Below are 20,100 nucleotides of genomic sequence, written 5' to 3'. Positions count from 1 at the left end.
CCCCCTCCTATCACCTCTGGCCTCTCTTTGTTCTCTAAAGTCTGCCTCCACTTCTATGATTTGATCAGAAATCAGAATGCTGAACTGTGGTAACAGGCTGTTAGCCGCCTAGTCCGAGATGTATGACTAGGTTAAAGAGTTTGAATTTTAATCAGAATGTTGAACTGCGGTAAGTTCTCTAAGAACGCTGATTTCTATAGTTTCATGGGAATTGGGACGAGGGAGGGGGTAATATTGGGTTTTAAAAGAATTTTAAACACCACGTGATATCACGTGTATACGGGTTTTGACGAATAATAATGGATGCTAACAATAAAGGAAGTATTAATCAATTGTCAGAAATAGTAGGGATAGCATCGGTCAATTTTCAAACAGTAAGGATACACTTAGTCAATTAACTAAACCATAAGGGTAATTTAAGAAATTTACCCTTATATATATAATGAAAATAATGAAAATAAAAGTTTGAACTTTTGGACCCAAGCCCAGTCTAAGAACTAGATCAGGCTTAGGTTCGGCCTACCCAAGTTGAACCCCTATCTACTAATAATTTCTCTGCATAGGCAGATGGACAACAAGAAATTGCCCACCTAAATATTTAAGTGCATTAGTAAAAGAAAAAAAAAAAGAAATGGCAATGGGCAGATTCAAGGTAGGGACTATACTCCCCATCCCCGTCATCTATTCTTGCCGGGGAGAAAACAAATCCCCCATCCCCAACCCTGATAGAGACAGATTCCCCATTGAGGATCTGAAACCTTGAATTCAGACTTGTTTTCGAGGTTAAGTAAAATACCAAGAACATCAAATTCAATGTCTATTTGGTGGTGTTTTATTTTTCACTAGTATAATTATGAAAATTTACTTTTTCTTTTTGCTTTTTTTGAGAAAGGGAAAAGAAAAAGATGTATAAAACCTTTAAACTAAATTGAAAGTTTCGATTTCACCGTTCTAACTTTTTAGCAAAGCATTTTTTTAGTGATACTATCATGAATCCGAGCAAGATTCCTTTTTCAATAGTGAATTAGAAGAAAAAAAATTAACAATTCAATAGGCAAATACTTTCAAGACGTTATAGACTTGCAGCTTGAGAGAGATGGTTGCGGATGTTGCTATGCTGGATAGTCAGAGATGTCGAGATTGTCGGTTGCTGCTTGATAGGGGATAAGGGAGGCTATGAGGCTAAGAGTTTCATGGGATTTGGCCATCTTGGGGGAGGCAATGGGAGACTGGATATGCTCCTCACACAGGGCGCTTCTCATCGATCTTACAGACACATCCTATCATGCATTAGGAATATCTCCCGTATTTATAAGTTATTATTTATGGGAAATATTTTCAATGCAGTGTGGATATATCTATGAGGCACCTATGTATAAGAAGCAGATCCGGTTCCAGGCAATAGGAGGTTAGGGTTTTGTGGAGTTAATATTAACAATTGGGATGGGGTGGGATTCCCCTACAAATAAATCTTCATACCCAATCTAGTCTAGTTGTTGGGCCTCGTGTATCTGGTGGGTATAAGGAATTAGAGTAGGATGCTCCTCACAGAACGCACTTCATACAGACTTCACAGCATGTCCTGTGACTGCACATAGGTATACACACTGGGGTTTGCTGAATTGTTTTCAGTACTCACAAAGCTCACACCGTCCTCACAACTACGGCCACTTGTAACGATGTATTGAGGATATCTCCTTATATATGGGGAGATATTCTCAATGTATAGCTTCAAGTAATTGTGAGTATGAGCATCGTTTATCTGATTACAAAAATCCTTATATTCCCAATGCAGTCTGCGAGGAGCAAATTTAATTTCCACGATATTATTAACAAGGGTGTAAATGGATTGGATTCGAAACACGGTATATTCAAATTCGATTTGATATTGTTTATGGTGGAGATGATCCTATTCGAAGATCTAATCAGATCTAACAGGTAAGGAAGGATCTATATTCAAATTTGATTGGAAAGTCCAATCTTCAGATCAGATCTGATTTATTTAAAAAATAATAATAAATTGTTAAAAGAAAAATAAAATATATCAATTTAAATAAAAAATAATAGTATTTATTATTATTTTCATCATATATACATATTTTTTTATAAAAAATAAATAAATAACATACATTATATATACTTATATAAATATATAACATATAACGGATACAATCCGAAGACCCGGGGTGATCCGAATTCAACCAATTAGGATTGGGTTAACTTTGGCTGTTAGGGCCCAACAGCATAGGCTATTGAGACAGATTCTGCACTAGACACATTCTGGGCAATTCACCTATTCACACCCATACTTTTGTTTTTAATCAAAATAAATTAAGATGTAATTACTAAGTTGCCCATTCTCGTGGTAATGTGACATTTCCAGATATTCTCTCAACAGTTTGAAAGGAACACAAATGCAAATATATACGGGATCATTTGCACCCGTAAGTCTGCGACATCACTCAATCTAATTCTAGGTGGAATTACAACGTTACATCCAAATCCAACGCTAGCGCTAAAACCATGTCGTAGCAAAAGAGGTTTGTTAGTTGTTCCATCATTCCAGTTTTACTAGAACATCACATGCCGTGCCTATATCCAAGTGGCGCTCATATGTTCCAATAACGTCAATTGGAAGATCGGAATAGACCACGCTACCATCCACCTGGCTCGTGAGATCTAAGTGACCCACTTACAACGTAGACAAACTGGATAAGATAATCCAACTTGAAAATTACCAAAATATCCTCTGACTAAATTTTGCACAGCGATTGTGCAGACCCACTTACCACTTTTGCGGACTGCTAACCCCCCCACAACGAAAAAAAATTGCGGGTGATAGGTGATCGCTTCTTACATTCTTTCAATTCACTAAAATACCCTTCTTTATCCTCTTTATCAATTGCAATAGTGGGGACATACTTGGGCAATTTTGAAGAATGAAGAAATCTTTCACGGCAAGTGCCGAGTGGGACTTTGAGTTCGATTTGCTTACGATTCGCTGCCGAATGCCGATTCAGTTAGACCCCGTCCCGTATTTGGAGCTGACGCTGTTACACCGTTAACGGACACAAGTCGCAAGTGCATCTACTCTCTCTCTCTCGCGTAGGGAGCGGGCCTGGTTCGTTTTACGACCGCCGTTTATCCACATAAACCGCCTTTTTTTACATTTTTTTTTCAAAGCAAGCAAACAAACCTCTTTCTGTCTCTGCACTCTCTCTCTCTCTCTCTCTCTCTCTCGCCCTCTCTCGGAGCGGGCGAGCGAGGGTTCGGAATCTTGCGGAGAATTGCTCAACCCAGTCGGAAAGTCCATTGGTTCCGACTCAAGGCTTCGAGGCCCCGGATGCGACGTGACCGGACCAGAGATAGGAAGCTCTTATTCTTCTCTAAATAAAAATAATAATAAAGGAATCTTCTCTCTCTCTGGTCGTGGCTGTGTTAGCTTGCAATGCAGGGAAAAGAAGGGAAAGAATCATAAAGTAGGAGGCCCTTACACGGCACAGAAGCCGAGATCCCTTACTCGATCCTCTTGACTTATGCCGAATCCGTTCTGATTTTCCTCGTCTCTTTACCTCCGTCTCTTCGATCTCTCTTTTGTTTAAATTCTATCGTTTTTCTCTATGTTTTTATCCTCGAACTTGAAAAAAAGAATAGCACGGAAGAGTTAGATAGATAGAGAGAGAGAGGAGCGTTTGAGCTGGAGATAATGCTTTGGTGGTGAGTTCTCTCCCGTTTTTTTTGTTGAATTCTTGTTGCTTTTGGTGCTTTGATTAGTTGATCGGTTGGTTTTGTGATGGAAAGATGGAAACTTGATTTGTTTATGACGGTTTTGGAGGTTATAATTTGATCTTTTGTTTGAATTGGGTTTTAACAGTGAGGTTTCGTGCCGATCTTTTCTGTTTCTATTTCAATTTCGACTGATTCGTAGAATCTTCGTTTTTTTATTCGGTAGCTAATGTTTTCTTCGGTTTCGATTGTAGAGGAAAAATTCTTTCTTTCTTCGGATATATGCGTGAACTAATTCTTCTTCTTCTTCGTCTTCGTTATATTTGATGATCTTCAATCTGAGTAAATCAAAATTCCGTTTTTTGTTCTCTATTTTTCATGGTTTTGATTCTGTTTTATGATCTTCAAGATTCTTGAAGAAAATCGCTATTCTTTTCCCTTCAGTAGCTATGCATTTGTTTTCCTTGCGATAGGGTTGCATTATGCAGTTGCATCAATTTAGTATTTGTTCTTATTTTCATTTTTTATCATCTTTTATTGCTTGTATAATTTATACATATTTTAATGGATTTCTGCTTCTTCTTATTCTTCTTCTTCTTTTTTTTTTTTTAAATTTATGTTAGTTTCTCTTGTTTGTGAAGGACACAGACAGGGAAAATATTGAATTTCCTATCGGGTAGAAGGAGCAATTGATATATGGAATATTGAAATTTATTTCCTTTCTTAGGGTTGTGGTTTCTGAGTTGCACGATGCCATCTGAAGTAATGGATCAAAGGGGTTTGTCTCCATCGTCCTACTTCTTTGAGGAAATCCGTTTTCCTGCCGAGGTATTGATCCGCAAGACAGCTTCCAAATTTATGTATTCGTTTAAGTGTTAAGCAGTTCAAATCTTCCAGTTTGGTTATCTAAGTTACCTTTTTCCCTCCTGTCTTCTTATTTACCAGAGAAAAGTTGGATTTTGGACGTCTGAAAATATGCCTGATAGCCATGGTGAGTATCTGTAGTTTGATTTACCAGGTGTTCACTGTTCTAGCCCATAAAAGACCAAAGGTTGTTTGAGATCCTGACATAACTGAGGCCTGTGCAATCAAATAAATAGTTTGTTATATCTATTATATAAATGATATTCTGTACATACAAATTGAGCATAGGTTCTGGGTTCTAAGTTCTAACTCACAAGGATGCCATTTGCACTAAATAAGCTTCTTGGATGATCCTTTTGATTGTTCTTCCTCCTCTCTAGGAGGCTAGTCATTCACAGTTATCACTTTTGGGCTTGTGACATTGTGGAGATTATTCTCATTTCCCCCACTTTTAACCTCATATTAATTTGAGACAAAGTTTGTGAAGACACCCAGAAAGTGTTCCAACCCCAGAAGTTGGGTAATTATCAAAAAGAAAAAAACAGAGGTTGGGGCCTTACAACCTCTTGGATCCATTGGAATTCTTGAAAATTTTATGAGCTGGGACATTCTAGGCTGATATTACCTGCCAAAAGAATTGGTAAATAATATATGTGATGAGACTAGCTTGAAGGAGGTTTACCCTTGCCTTTTTTTATATGGCTCAAAACAAAGAAGCTACAATGGCAGATGCGATGTCTTGTCACAATGATACAGCAGTGTGGAAACCCACTTTTAGGAGGAATCTAAATGACCGGGAGGTGGAGCAAATGACTGATCTTCTACAAAAGCTGTACAGACATAACCCAAGCAGGTCAGGGGATTCTTATAAAAGAGAATGGAGATGGTGCAAGGATGGCAGTTTTCAGTTAAGTCTTTTATGGCACATTGGTGGAGAGGGGAGAAAGTAACTTCCCTTGGGAAAGTATTTGGTGTACAGTCGCTTCAACAAAGGTCTCCTTTCTGCTGTGGACAGCCTCTCTTAACAGATGTCTGACTAGAGATAATTTGTTGAAGAGGGGTTGTTTGATTGATAACATCAACTGTATCTTCTGTGATGAAGAAGGGGAATCAGCTCATTATCTAATTTTGCATTTCTCATTTGTTAGAAGGCTGTGGTCTAAAGTGTTGGACTTTTTGGGCTTCAGTTGTGCTTTCCAAAATCTGTGGTGGAGCTTTTAATTTGTTGGCAGTTGAAGGGCTTGAGTAAAAAAGGAAAAGTAATGTGGAGGGTGCTGCATGTGGAAATTTTTTAGACCATGTGGATGGAAAGAAATGCCAGAATTTTTGAAGGCTTGGGAGAATCAGAGGCGGAGTTGAGAAGGATTTATGGGGTAGAATTCATTCTTGGGTTTCAATGAACAGATGTTTTACGGATATACCACATGACTCTTTTTTGAAAGCTCAATTGCTTTTTTGTAATGTTTAATCGATATTTTATACAGATAGCGGTTATTTTGGCACAGCTCCTTGCTGTATAGATGTGGGCATGTAATTTTTTTGTTATTAATACAACACTTGACCTCTTTAGAAAAAGAATCTTTTTAGAAGTTAATTGACAGAATGATAACAGAAGGGGAAAAATGTTGGAATCTGAAAGTTCAGGGGGCTTGTCACTACCCTCAAAGTACAGGGTGGTAATCTGTAATTTGCCCTTATATATTTATTTTAGGAATTAGATAAGATTATGCGAAAGAATTCCAGTCTTTAGTAGATTTAGTAGATTTTGATCTCTTCAGTTAGGCACTTGAAGCTGTTGGTTGCTTGGTAGGGACTATTTTCTTCTGTGGCATTTTCCTTTTATATTTTCTTATTATATCCCTTATACAATATTTATTTCAATCTTCATTTCCCAGTGCATGATAACACTACTTGTAAGATTTTTCACTGCTCCTTGATTGCACAGATATCTGGATATGTTATGTGGGGCCAGATTCTAAGAAAAAGGAAGCCAAATCCATGGTTTTATCTTGGTCTTTATGGTCCTTTGTGTGGCTGCCAAGATGGACTAACTATTGGTTTTCAGAAATCCACATAAACTTCAGCCCAATTCCCTGGAATTGCACCTGTAAGCCCAAGCTTAATAAGTTGTCAGGTTGGGCCCAAGGCCCATGAACTTAGGCCCATTCTAGTAAGTCAATGAATTTAGAATTTGTTTAGCTCAAGTAGGTCCTGTGTTTCTGAGTTGAAGATTCTTTCAATTAAATCAAGTAAAGATTTGATAGAGATTGAGAAGATCTACTAAATATAGTTAGATTAAATACTTTTTCTTAGCAAGTATTTCCATATTTAGTTGCACTTATTAGGAAAATAAATATCATGTAGATCTCAAATAGAGTTCATCTATAAAAGCCATTGTAATCACTCTTTTGTAAAGATGAATAAAAGTTACATTGTTTCTTAGAATATTGCAGTTTGGTTTTTACTCCTAACTTTTGAAAGTGCTGATTCTTAGATAAAGCTAGTGGTGCAACACCGTTAGGACCTTTCTTTGGGTTATAGTAGGTATTTCATCTATTTTTGAACACTAGTGTACTTGGTTTTTGTGTTATATTCAGCCATGCTTTCTAATTTTTCTTTATTACTTCAATGGTAAACCATTCACTTAGCTCTTATTTCCTCTTATACTCTCACCATATTTCTTTGTTGACTCGTTATTTCTGTTATTTTCTGTAGTTCATAAACAGCATAGCTCAGACCTCTTCCTGTTTTTCTTTCTGAATTTTTGAACACTCTCAAGTTCCTAGTATATTCAAGCTAAGCCTCATTGAAGCAAGCTTGATACAGATAGGGCCATTACCCCTCATTGTGAAGGTTCTTGTGTGTGTTGGGTGTCGCCGGGGGGTAACACAGACCTAACATTTGTCATTTTTCCCCAAAAGTTGCAACTCTCAGATTCTGTTCTGTATTTTCATGCATGTTGGTCCAAGAGTTTACCATTGCACTAATCAGTGGTCACTATCTTGATAAAGCTCATTTTCAACCTATTGTTTTCCCATTATTTTATCCCTACTACTCTTCTAAGTTGATTTGCTTGTAGCAACCTGTCATTGCAATTTTAGTCTTAAAACCCCTCTTAAACCTAACCAACATGACTCTTGTTTTCTCCTAGATATCCATGCAACCTCATCCGTAATTTCTAGGGTAGATCTTTCAGCCATTTGTATGTTGTCCAGCATCAAGATGTTTTCTTTTTGTCCTTTGTTTTCTTTTCGTCATTCTGCCATCTTATGGATGTATTGCTGTGTTTCAGGAGTAGGAATGGGTGCAATATCACGAACATCAGGGAGCAAGTCAATTGCTTCATCACCCCTAGAGAAACTTATGCCAATGGGAACACACTCAATGCAGTGCTTGGAATTACCTGCATCTTACCCTGTCAGAGACCAGAATGCTAAGCTTAACTTAGAGCACCAAGTTGTGATGACAGATAAAACAGCCAATTCATCCATGACCTTGTGGAGATCTGTGGACCAAGATGTGGCAGCAAAGTCCAATCTATTTGTGCAGCCAGCATCTTATTTTATGGAAGGTGGCAGAATAGAGAAGAATTCAGTGCTATGTGAGAATGGTCTATTCTCAAGCTCCTTTTCAGAAATATTTAGCAGGAAGTGTAAGTTTCCATCTTGAAATTTATTTATCGATGCAATGCTGTTATATGCAGACTACTATTTGCTGCCTTACATGCATTGCTATATCTACTTGCTGTATTCTCTGCTTATATTTTTCTATTTGTTGTGCAGTAAAACTATCATCCAATGATGTTCTATTTGGAAAATCTGTTGATACTGTTGCCTCCCAATATGAGGAACAGGAGCCCTTTGAATCCCTTGATGAAATTGAGGCACAAACAATCGGAAACCTCCTTCCTGATGATGATGACCTGCTTTCTGGTGTAATTGATGAATTGGAGTACATTGCCCTACCAAATAGTGGGGATGACACAGAAGATTTTGATCTGTTTAGCAGTGGTGGAGGGATGGAACTAGAAGGAGATGACAGTTCCTGTGGGGTCCAAATTTCTGGTATTTCTGGAGATATTTCCAATGGTCAGCAGGGAGTTTCTTATGGATCTGTTGCAGGGGAACACCCTTATGGTGAACACCCCTCCAGGACACTCTTCGTGAGAAATATAAATAGCCATGTTGAGGATACAGAATTAAAGGCTCTTTTTGAGGTATTCTTTATTTCTATGGTATTTGTAATTTCTTTATCTATTCTATGTTTAAGTTAGAAATCACTTCATGCTAGCATTTTCATCCTTTTTCTTTAATTCAGTGTTCAACCTGTCATTTTATTCCAATGACTGTATTCTACTTGTGCAGCAATATGGAGATATTCGCACTCTTTATACAGCATGCAAGCATCGCGGTTTTGTTATGATTTCTTATTATGATATAAGGGCAGCACGAAATGCAATGAGAGCACTTCAGAACAAGCCACTAAGGCGGAGGAAACTTGACATACACTACTCAATTCCTAAGGTATGATGCTTTGCCCTTCTGCTTTTCCCATCAAACACATGATGTTTTATAGTTGCAGCTTCCCAGATAGTCAAGAGAAGTACTGAAAATGGAGAGATCTTAGAATTCCTACTATTTTGTAAAATTTGGTGGTTACATGGACTAAATTATGATCATGTGCTTATGTACATGTAAACTCTTTCGTTTCTTCCAATTACTCACCACATGCTTGCCTGTTTCATGGTATTGCTTCATAAATCATGGGTTATTGGCTTTTAGGACAATCCTTCAGAGAAAGATATTAATCAAGGAACTTTAGTGGTGTTCAACCTAGATTCTTCTGTTTCAAATGATGATCTCCGCCAGATATTTGGTGTTTATGGAGAAATTAAGGAGGTGGGCTTGTTTTGTTAATCTTCTGCCTTGATTCTTTTTAAAACATGTATTGTGACGATATGGACTTAGTTATTAATTGTGGCATGCAGATCCGTGAAACCCCACACAAACGCCATCACAAGTTCATAGAATTTTATGATGTTAGAGCTGCAGATGCTGCTCTTCGTGCTTTGAACCGGAGTGATATTGCAGGGAAACGGATCAAGCTTGAGCCAAGCCGCCCTGGTGGTGCAAGACGGTGGTATTGTCCAAGCATACTCTCTCTGTCTCACTCTCTAACATGCCGATACAATGACAGACACCTTTTTTCTATTTAAAAACTCTCATCAAGTCTTATTCTGGTGTTTCTACTTTTCCATCTCAACTCTACTGATTTTTAAGTTCTTGCTTTTGATGTTTCATGTGGAATTCTGCATTTTCCTATCATTTTTTCCTAGTTCCTACTAGTACGACCAGTTGTTTTTTTCTGAAGGAGTTCATTTCTTTCTAAAGATTCAAGTTTCCAAAGACATGTTTTTTGATAAGAAACTGTAAAAGGTTAATCTTGTTGCTATAATACCAGGATTTAAATTATGAGACATCTGGAGAGTCAATTACAAGACAAAATGATGCTGACCATACATGACAGAGAAAACAAGAATGCCCTTTGCCCAGGTTTTCTCCATACAAGAATTATCCCTGTTGGTTCCTATTCTAGCTAGATGTTTAGTTAGATTGTTTGCTGTTCTAGTCATCCACCTGAATGAGGCAGTCAGACTTTTAAGCGGTTATAACCACTTAGCAATCTATTTTGACAATTAAATCCCTCCTTCCATCTTTTGAAGCAAGTTTTAAGTCTTGACTAAGAGCTAGAAATTTTGCCTTCAAAGAATTTTGAAAATCCCCAATCTCGAGAAAATTGAGAATATTGCCCGTCATATCTAATAACTCTACCAATGCCTGAATTTCTTGGGGCTCTCCTCTAACAACATGTTTTTTGCAGTCTGATGCAACAGTTATCTCCAGAGCTGGAACAAGAGGATTCCTTTTCATCTCGTCCACATGGTAGCCCTCCTAATAATTCACCAGCAGAATGCTTTGGTATGGTTCTTGCCTGATAAAGTTGGCAACTTGTTAAAGAATTGATTTGTGCTGCACCAAGGAAGAAAAGTTTATGCTGTATTACTCTAACAGATCTTTCACACTAACAGTTTCACAAGGGTCAACCACATCTGTTGGTATGGAGCATGGAGCAATCCAGGGTCTGCACTCCAAGATCCAAGTTCCTATTGGTCCATTAGCAGAAAACACATTCTATCATGGAATATCTTCTAGTGTTCCAAATAACATATCCTCTCCAGTGAGAATTGCATCATTTGGCAATCAATCTGCACTTGGCGAGCATAGCCACTCACTTGGTCAGATGAAGTTTGGTTTTCAGAGCCTGACAAGTTTTCATCCTCATTCACTGCCTGAGCATCATGATGGCTTAGTCAATGGTGTCCCTTACCACTCTCCAGGCACTATGGCGGCAATGGCAGCAAATATGAGTCCTAGACCATCAGAAGGAATTGATAACAGGTGCATCCACAGAATAGGCTCAAATAGGCATCCACTTGACGTTAATGATGGTGGTATGTGGAACTGATTATTTGGTAAAGCTTTATTTTTTATTTTCGAATTTTTAAGTGTCTGGCAGTCTGGCTCAATGCATATGTATTTCTCATTAAACTGAGGGACTGTTACTTACCAGTCCTAGTGATTTAGAATGACGGACACTTTTCAAAATAGAAACTTAAGGCCCCATTTTGTTATAAGTACAATGCACCAATGCACCAACCATCAAGGTACACTTGAATGCTGTGCAGATGGGTGGCAACTGCCTTTCACTCTTACCAAGAATATCTCCACCTGAAAGTCTATATGATTGGATTATAACCTAAGAATCTATTCTATTTCATCTGCCAACTTATTGGGAGAAAAAGAGGTGGCAAGTGATCTTGAAAAATACCTGGATTGTATATTAGGGAAAACTCCACAAATTCCATTTCTTTGCATATACCCATTTATTATGCTGTATAATTTGCAGGGTTCCTTTAACATCCAATTGAAGTGGTCCTTAAATTTCCCTTTTTCCAGAATAAAAAATAAGGAGAATAGCAAGGACGAAAAAATGTGGCTTGAAAAAGAATCACACATCTGACCAATGCTTTTGGGTCTGATATTTAGACTTCGTATTCTTAAAATGATAGAATTATTTCCATAATATTTACCAGCCTGGTTTAACAAAGTTAGCACTGTTTTCACACCAAGGCCAAGGGGATGCTCTATACTGTTTTCTCAAAGAGACGTGGTGTGTTTCAGATAACTGGGCCCACTGTGACGTGGTTGAAATGAAATCACATCTTTTGAACAAAACCAGACCCCACATGGTGTTCTGTGGTATGTGGTAGGTGTGTTGTACTTGCCACCCAAAAAAGAAAAAAAAATGCTCTGGAACGTGTGGTGTGGTTGAGATATAGGGACTCAATGCTGACATATAACCAAAACATTGTGTTTCAAAACCCAACAAAAAACACCAATTTACCAAACACCACCTAAATTGATATCTTTCTGCTTAAGAACTATTGATTACGTTGTTACTATATAGTTCTGCTATTTCTTATTGGTTTGCATTGTGGCTGATAGATCATCTCATTTGCAGTTTTCAGCTCTTCCAGAAATGGAAGCTGCCCTCTTCATGGACATCAGTATGTGTGGAGTAACTCCAATTCATATCATCCTCGTCCTCCAGTTCCCATGATGTGGTCAAACTCACCATCATTCGTCAATGGTCCTCATAATCATGCCGCTCCACAATTGAATGGCCTTCCGAGGATGCCATCCCATTTGCTGAACCCAGTGTTACCTGTACACCACCATGTTGGATCAGCACCTGCTGTTAATCCCTCTTTATGGGATAGGCGGCATGCATATTTAGGAGAATCTCCTGAGAGATCCAATTTCCCTCCAGGTTCTCTTGGGAGTACAGGATTTCCGGGTAGTTCTACATTGCATCCTGTAGAACTTTCTTCTCGTAACATATTTCATGTGGGTGGCAACCATATGGACCCATCTATTCCCTCTACAAATGTTGGACTGCATTCCCCTCAGCAAAGATGTCACATGTTCCCTGGACGAAGCCCAACAATCCCAATGGCAAGTTCATTTGATGCACCTAATGAGCGGCTTAGAGGTCGTAGAAGTGATACTGTTTCCAATCAGACTGAGAACAAGAAGCAGTATGAACTTGACATTGACCGCATATTGCGTGGAGAGGACACCCGGACAACACTTATGATAAAGAACATTCCTAACAAGTATGTAGATACTCTCTCTCTCTCACACACACACACGCACATTGAAAAAGAGGTTACCAGAAATAAACATCAATTTGTTAACAGTGATATGCATCGACAAAAATTGTGGACTTGCCATATACCTATAGAGTCTACAATGCAACAAAGTATGTGAAAGTATTTGAAATTCATGCATTTTATGGTCCATTTGATAGTGTTCTCTGTTTGTACATGATATTAGACAGAATTACAAAATACAAATGGTTAGGAGGGTTTCCAGTGCAACAAAGTTCCATGCATTTTATAGTCCATTTGATGGAGTTCTCTGTTTGTGCATGATATTAGCCAGAACGGCAAATGGTTAGGAGGGCTCTCAAGGCATTCTGGTTGCTATCAGCTGATCCACCATTATTTAGGTGTGGTAGGGGAGTTAGGCATGGATTTTCTTTATTCTAGCCCATCCATCAAATACTGTCTCTTGGTTTTAACTGTTGTAGACTTCCCTTGGTGGAAATAATGTTTTTAGATATACTAGTTTAAGACCGCATGCTTTGCACATGTGCAAGTATTAACTATATATGATATTTGGGCTCTAAGTTGGATAGATTTTTGTTCTCAACAGATTGGGAGGAACATTGGGGCATTATTACTTCTAGGGCTCTTCCTAGACTTACTTCAAACCACTGGCCTATAGTGTTGGTCAAGGAGGAAATAAGAGGAGTTGGGCCTACCCCTTTCAAGTTTGAAAACATGTGGTTGACTCATCTGGGTTTCATTGAGAAGATCAGAGAGTGGTGGGAGCAAATTAATCCGGTAGTTGATTGGCAGGGAATGAGGTTCCACAAGAAACTACAATACTTAAAATCACAATTAAAGGAGTGGAATAGGCTGGAGTTTGGAAGATTGGAAGAGAGAAAACAAGTTTTGGTGGAGCAAATCGAGGATTTGGACCTGAAGGAAGAGAGAGGCTCCTTTGAAGAGGAAGAAAGGAAGATGAGATGGGTTTTGAGGAGGCAGATGGAGGACATCTTGGTTAAGGAGGAAATCAGTTGGAGGCAAAAATCCAGGTGTAAGTGGCTAAAGGAGGGAGACAGAAACACAAGGTTTTTTCATTCAGTGGCAAATGGGAGGAGAAAGAAGAATTTCATCTCTAATTTGGAAGTTGATGGAGCAGTGTTGTCCCACCCGGTAGAAATTGCAGAGGCTCTAGTAAACCACTTCAAATCTATTTTTAGAAGGCCTATGAATGGGAGAGTGTGGTTGGAGGGTTTGGATAGGCCGTCTCTAAGTGCAGAGAAGAGAGAGTGGTTAGAAAAAAGGTTTGATATGGAGGAGGTAAAGGAAGTAGTATTCTCTATGGATAGGACAAAAGCTCCGGGTCCAGATGGGTTCATAGTGGCTTTTTACCAGGATTGTTGGGATATTTTGGAGAATGATCTTAGATCAGTTTTTTAGGAGTTCCACAAGAGGGGTGTAATAAACCTGGGCTTGAACTCAACTTTCATTGCCTTAGTCCCAAAGAAGAAAGATGCTTCTCAACCAAAGGATTTTAGACTTATTAGTCTGGTGACTAGCTTGTACAAAATCATTGCAAAGGTGTTGTCTCTCAGGATAAAGAAGGTGCTCCCCTCTATTATCACACCCAACCAAGGTGCTTTTGTGGAGGGAAGACAGATCACCGATCAGATTCTCATTGCAAATGAGAGCTTGGAGAGCTTTAGGAAGTCAAAGAAGAAGGGAGTGGTTTGCAAATTGGATTTGGAGAAGGTTTATGACTTGGTTGATTGGTCTTTCTTGATGGAGGTGTTGAGGAGTTTTGGTTTTGGTGACAGGTGGTGTAAGTGGATCTGGGGCTGTGTTAGGACTTGTCATTATTCTATCCTGGTGAACGGGACTGTGGTTGACTTATTCCTTGCGTTGAGAGGTCTAAGACAAGGAGATCCTCTTTCCCCTTTTCTTTTCACCCTGATTGTTGATGTGCTTGGGAGATTGATCCATAGAGCAGACTCGAGGAATTTGATAAGAGGGTGGAGAGTAGGAAGGGAGGAGGTTCCCTTAACACTTCTACAGTTTGCAGATGATACTTTACTTTTCTGTGAAGGAGGGAACTTCAATTGGATCCGGAATCTAAAGTTGACAATACAATTCTTTTAGCAGATATCTAACCTCAAGGTAAACTTCGATAAGAGTTGTGTGGTGGGAGTGAATGTGAACGAAAGGGACCTAAGGGAATTTGCAGGTGAGCTAGGTTGTGCAATTACGGACTAGCCTCTGACATATTTGGGCCTCCCTTTAGGAGATAATCCTAAGAGTGTTAGCTTTTGGGCTCCGGTAGTGGAGAGTTTTGAGAAGAGGCTAGTGGCCTGGAAGAGAAATTATCTTTCTTTAGGTGGGAGAGTCTCTCTCATTAGGTCTACTCTAGCTAACCTACCTGTTTACTATATGTCAGTGTTTAAGATCCCCTCAAAGGTTTCAAATCTTTTGGAAAAATTAATAAGGAACTTTCTCTGGGAGCCTGGAGAGGAGAAGAGAGATCATAGGGTGAGTTGGGAGGTGGTCACTAGGTGTAAAAAACTAGGAGGTCTTGGGATTGGTAATTTCAAGAAAAGGAATATGGCTCTACTGGGGAAGTGGTTGTGGAGGTTTTCATTGGAAAGGGATAAATTGTGAACTAAGATTGTGGCCAGCATTCACGGGCTAGAAGACAATGGCTGGGATCCTGGAATCTTGGCAAGGGCTTCAGCTGCTTCTCCTTGGAAATCCATTCACAATCTGCTTCTAGTTTTCTCCCCTTGGATCAGGTATGGCCTAAACTCTGGTAATCGAATAAAATTCTAAGAACAACTTTGGGTCGGGGATTCTCTTCTGAAAGACCAGTTTCCTTCCTTGTATGCTCTATCAGACTTGAAAAATGAACCCATATCTTCTTTCTTGGTGCCTTTAGCCTCCACTTCTGGCTTTGGATGGAACCTTGGCCTGCGTAGGGAAATTAGGGATACAGACTTGGATAGCTTGGTAGCTCTGCTAGCCTCCCTTGAGGGTGTCTTCCTAAACCCTGCTAAGGAAGACACCAGATTTTGGACCCTTTCTAACTCTGGTACCTTTTCTTGTGCTTCATTCTTTGAAACCTTAACTCAGCCTCCTATCCCCTTGGGGTTGTCCTTTCTAGTTAAGGAAGGAGCAAGCCTATTCCTCCTCGGGTTGGTTTTTTTTGTTGGGAAATTTTCCTAGAAAGAATCAACACTTTAGACTTACTTCAGAGAAAGAGACCCAACTATTGTCTACTTCCTAATAGATGTGCTCTTTGTAAAGCTGATGGGGAATCTGGCTACCACCTCATGGTCTCTTGTAAAGCTGCTAAAACTGTTTGGGAGTGGGTTTTCTCCCGCTTTGGGTGTTCTTAGTATCCTCTGTAGACTGTCCAAGGTTTGTTTTCTCCTTCTTTTTTCAGTTGGCCTATGAAGCGAGGGAAGACTATGTGGAGGTGTATTAGGGCAGCGGTATGCTGGTCTTTGTGGGAAGAAAGAAACTCACGCATTTTTTCTGACAAGGAAAGAACATTGGAAGAATTGTTAGATCGAATCCTTTTAAGAGTTGTCCACTGGCTAAAATCTTTGGAGTTGTTTTCAGATTTTCCTGTGGATGACTTGCTAAGAAACTGGAAAGAGATTGCTTCCATTGCTAGATGCAAGAGGACTCTTTGTCCGTTTTGGTCCCCTCCCCCCTCGGGCTTCATAAAGCTGAATTTTGATGGCAGCAGTGTAAGGAATCCAGGGCCCTCTGGGATTGGAGGAGTCTTCAGGAATGAGAAAGGGATTGTTACTGCCTTATTCTCTGGCCCTATTGGAGAATGTGACTCTCTTAGGGCTGAGATCCTTGCAGCGCTTGAAGGAGTTCAAAGAGCAAAGGAATTAAATATCAGCCGTTTGATTCTGGAAGGTGATTCAAAGGTGGTGGTTAGTTGGTTGAAGACAGAGGACAGTGGTATGTGGAACTTTAACAATGAAAAAAAACAGTTCTTATGGCTGGGTAGGGACATTGAGATTCAATACAGCTGGGTGAAGAGGAGTGCCAACTCATTTGCGGATGGGTTGGCCAAGCAAGGAGTGAATAGGGAGTCTGTTTTTTGGGCTAGTTTTTAAATCTTTTTCTTTGCATTCCCTTTGTTTTCTGTTTTTAGGGAGCTAAGTTATTTTATCTCCCCCTTTGTATCCTTATTCCCTCTCTTCTTTTAATTTAATGAAGATGGTGTTATTGATAAAAAAAAAAAAACTATATATGATATTTGGATTTAACTTTTATGACCTGCACCAAAACCAAGGCAAGTATCTGCTTTATATAGTATAGATGTTCAGTAGTTTTCCTTTTTTTTTTTCTTTCACTTACCTGTTCCCTTTTGATTTGATATTTATAGGTATACTTCAAAGATGCTTTTGGCTACAATTGATGAACAACATCGGGGAACTTATGATTTCATCTATTTGCCAATTGACTTCAAGGCAAGTGGATTTTTGCCACAAATGGATTATTTTTTTCTTTTCATCTTTTTGGATAGCAGGTTAAAGATGAAGTGCAATATTAGTAATTGTGTTTTCTTCTACTGATTCTGGTCTCCCTTGTTTCATTTTAGAACAAATGCAATGTGGGTTATGCATTCATCAATTTGATTGATCCTCTTCAGATTGTTCCATTCTATAAGGTGAGACTTGCATTAAGTGCAGTAAGATGAGCAATTATTAAGTATTTCTTTGTCAGGTTTATCCAAATGCCTCATACTTTGTGCTAAGAGCAAGCAGAAAAAGGTTATGAGAAAAAGGAAATACATCTTTGCAGGCATTTAATGGCAAGAAATGGGAGAAGTTCAATAGTGAAAAGGTGGCATCACTTGCCTATGCACGCATCCAGGGGAAAGCAGCTCTAGTTGCCCATTTCCAGAACTCTAGCTTGATGAATGAGGATAAGCGATGCCGTCCTATTCTATTTCGCACTGATGGTCCAAATGCTGGTGATCAGGTTTGAGCTTTTCTGGTCAAAGTTGGGTACAATAAAAATTGAAACATGTTATTGAACTGTGTTTTTGTTTTGAGAAGTAAAAACAAGTTGTTTTAGAAACAAAAAAAAAAAACACAAAATTACAACCAGATTTATTTATTTATTTTTTGCTTCAGTTTTAGAAACAAAAAGAAACACACACACACAAAATTACAACCAAAAACATGTTCACTGCTTTGATTCAAGAATCAATTTGTTTTCAACCCAGATGGTTTTGATTTGCTTTTGGAACTCACAACAGGAGAAACAATTGATATTGAGGAAAAACCGCTTAATGTATAACTAATTAAGAACTAGTCTATTAAATATATTCTTATGTACTTCCAATTCACTGAAGGAGCATTTAATTTTCACTTACTGGAAAGTTCGCCTGCAGGAGCCCTTCCCTGTGGGGGCCAATATACGTTCAAGACCTGGCAAATCACGGACCAGTGGTAACGAGGATAATCAAGGAAGCCCACCAAACTCTACTAATGGAGACGAATCTTCCAGTGGGTTGGATTCTACGTCGGGTTCTACAAAGGACTCTGATTGATCAAACTGTGTTATTTTTGGGAACTAACAATGTTACCTAAACAAAATTTTGTGCAAATCAGTCCTCTATTTTCTAATAGTCTTCGGGGGCGGTTGACATATTCTTTTGGGTGCTCGCAAGAAGCCCCTTCCAAATTTTGAGAACCAGAGCATGTAGCGGAGGCACCGGAAATTCCATTTTCTTGTTGGGACCTTTTTAAGTTTGTATCAAGGCCAACAATGAGAAAAGCATTACAGAGAAAAGATGTACATGAGTTTCTGAGCCAGGGAGAGCTTTGTTTGAGATATTTCGAGGAGACTTCGCTGACCTATCTTTTTCTTTTTTTTCTTCTTTTTTTATCTTTATATCATTCTCATTTACTTTAATTTGCCCCTTCTATGTATTTCTTTTGTTCTGCTTTATGGGGTTAGAATCCTTGGGGATTTCTGTTTTGGATTGAGCGGGTATTACAGATCAGAGAGAAATGATCTCTGGTCGTGAATTTTTTTTTTTGATTTGTACAAGAGGAGGCGCTGCATCCCACATCATATTGAAGGATTGAATATTTTTGTTTGGAATTGATTACTTGATGTTGGCATGTTGCTTTTTAAGATTTTGGGACTTGGAAATTATTCAAAATTAGTGGGGGGAAAAAAGCTCTCTTGTCCAAGGGATCAAAGCTTTTTATTTTTTTTAGACTACAAGTAAGCGTGTACGTGCAATTATTGCACGGCAGAATATCTCTAAGATAAAACTTTTTATGATTCATGGATAGTTTCTTGTTATAAGTGGGCAATTTCTAAAGTGAGTAAAAGATATTCATGCCCTTTTTATGTCTTCTATATATTTAGACAAGAGGGGTAAAAAACGTTTAATGAAAATTCCAGAAAGAAAGAAATGCTCTTTTATAGGTAGTATAGATGTTTGGTTTGAAGGAAAAGGTAGGGAAATCAATACAAGGTTTGTGAAGGTTTTTCTACCTTTCCTCTCCTTTTTCCACTTTTTCAAACCAAACACAGCCTTGGAAAGGCAATATTCCAACGATTTAGGATTTGTTTTGGATAATATATGAATGAGGGGAAAAATTAAAGACTAACAATAAACTGATTCAATTTAGAGTCGCCAATTTGTGAGTGGTCATGTTTTAGGGTCCAGTTTTAGATTGAACTGGAGAACCACTGACCCGGTGATCAAATCACTAAACTGTTTTGACTTAAGCTGTGGTTTGTGGTTTAATAAAAATTTATTTAATTTTTTAAAGAGCATTAATAGATAAAATAAAGTGGACATTGAAAGATGGGGAAGGATTGAGATGAGATCAAGGTTTTTAAAACCAATTCGGAGAATGAACCAATCAGGGGTCCGGTTCTCAGGTTGAACAGTTCGATCGTTTGAACTAAAGGGTCGGCCCGTTTTGACAAAAAATTAAAAAAATAAAAGACGATCAAAACAGTTCAAATGGTTATTCATCTGAATCAGTATTTATTGACCAAAATCAACGGTTTTTGAAAAAAATTTGGTCCGATTTTAAAAACCATGAACGAGATATTAGATCTGACATCAGAGAGATAAAAAAGGTTGGGGGAGAAATGTCGCTGCTGCCGTTTCTATCACCACTGCCGTCACCATCAGGTGATTGGTGAACATTGTTTTCTTTTTCTTCCTCTTCTTCTTGTGTGCATGCTTGTGTGTAACCCCTATTTATCCTAATATTCCAATAGGAAGATTA

General features: G+C 38.6%; 1 protein-coding gene across 5 annotated transcripts; it reads left to right on the top strand.

The window, feature by feature from the left end:
- Nucleotides 1-3,159: 3,159 nt before the first annotated feature.
- LOC104592752 (protein MEI2-like 4) lies at nucleotides 3,160-18,949 on the top strand. 5 transcript variants are annotated; one of them, XM_010252222.3, is made up of 15 exons: nucleotides 3,160-3,717; nucleotides 4,454-4,554; nucleotides 4,672-4,717; nucleotides 7,883-8,242; nucleotides 8,373-8,806; nucleotides 8,955-9,113; nucleotides 9,372-9,488; nucleotides 9,578-9,729; nucleotides 10,471-10,568; nucleotides 10,679-11,101; nucleotides 12,172-12,826; nucleotides 17,220-17,304; nucleotides 17,436-17,504; nucleotides 17,639-17,818; nucleotides 18,234-18,949. In XM_010252222.3, the coding sequence occupies exons 2-15, from the start codon at nucleotides 4,477-4,479 to the stop codon at nucleotides 18,390-18,392; spliced, it is 3,015 nt and encodes a 1,004-aa protein (XP_010250524.1). In that variant the 5' UTR covers nucleotides 3,160-3,717; nucleotides 4,454-4,476; the 3' UTR covers nucleotides 18,393-18,949. The 5 variants fall into 5 exon arrangements, with proteins under 5 accessions (XP_010250524.1, XP_010250525.1, XP_088757138.1 ...); XM_010252223.3 differs by having other exon boundaries at nucleotides 3,189-3,717; nucleotides 9,578-9,726; XM_088901012.1 differs by having other exon boundaries at nucleotides 3,579-3,717; nucleotides 4,368-4,554.
- The last annotated feature ends 1,151 nt before the right edge of the window (nucleotides 18,950-20,100 follow it).

Source organism: Nelumbo nucifera, chromosome 3 (genome assembly GCF_055504915.1).
Source record: "Nelumbo nucifera cultivar China Antique chromosome 3, China Antique-T2T, whole genome shotgun sequence".
Taxonomy (NCBI): Eukaryota; Viridiplantae; Streptophyta; class Magnoliopsida; order Proteales; family Nelumbonaceae; genus Nelumbo; species Nelumbo nucifera.
The sequence above is the reverse complement of the archived record's forward strand: the minus strand, read 5'-3'. Positions and strand labels throughout refer to the sequence as shown.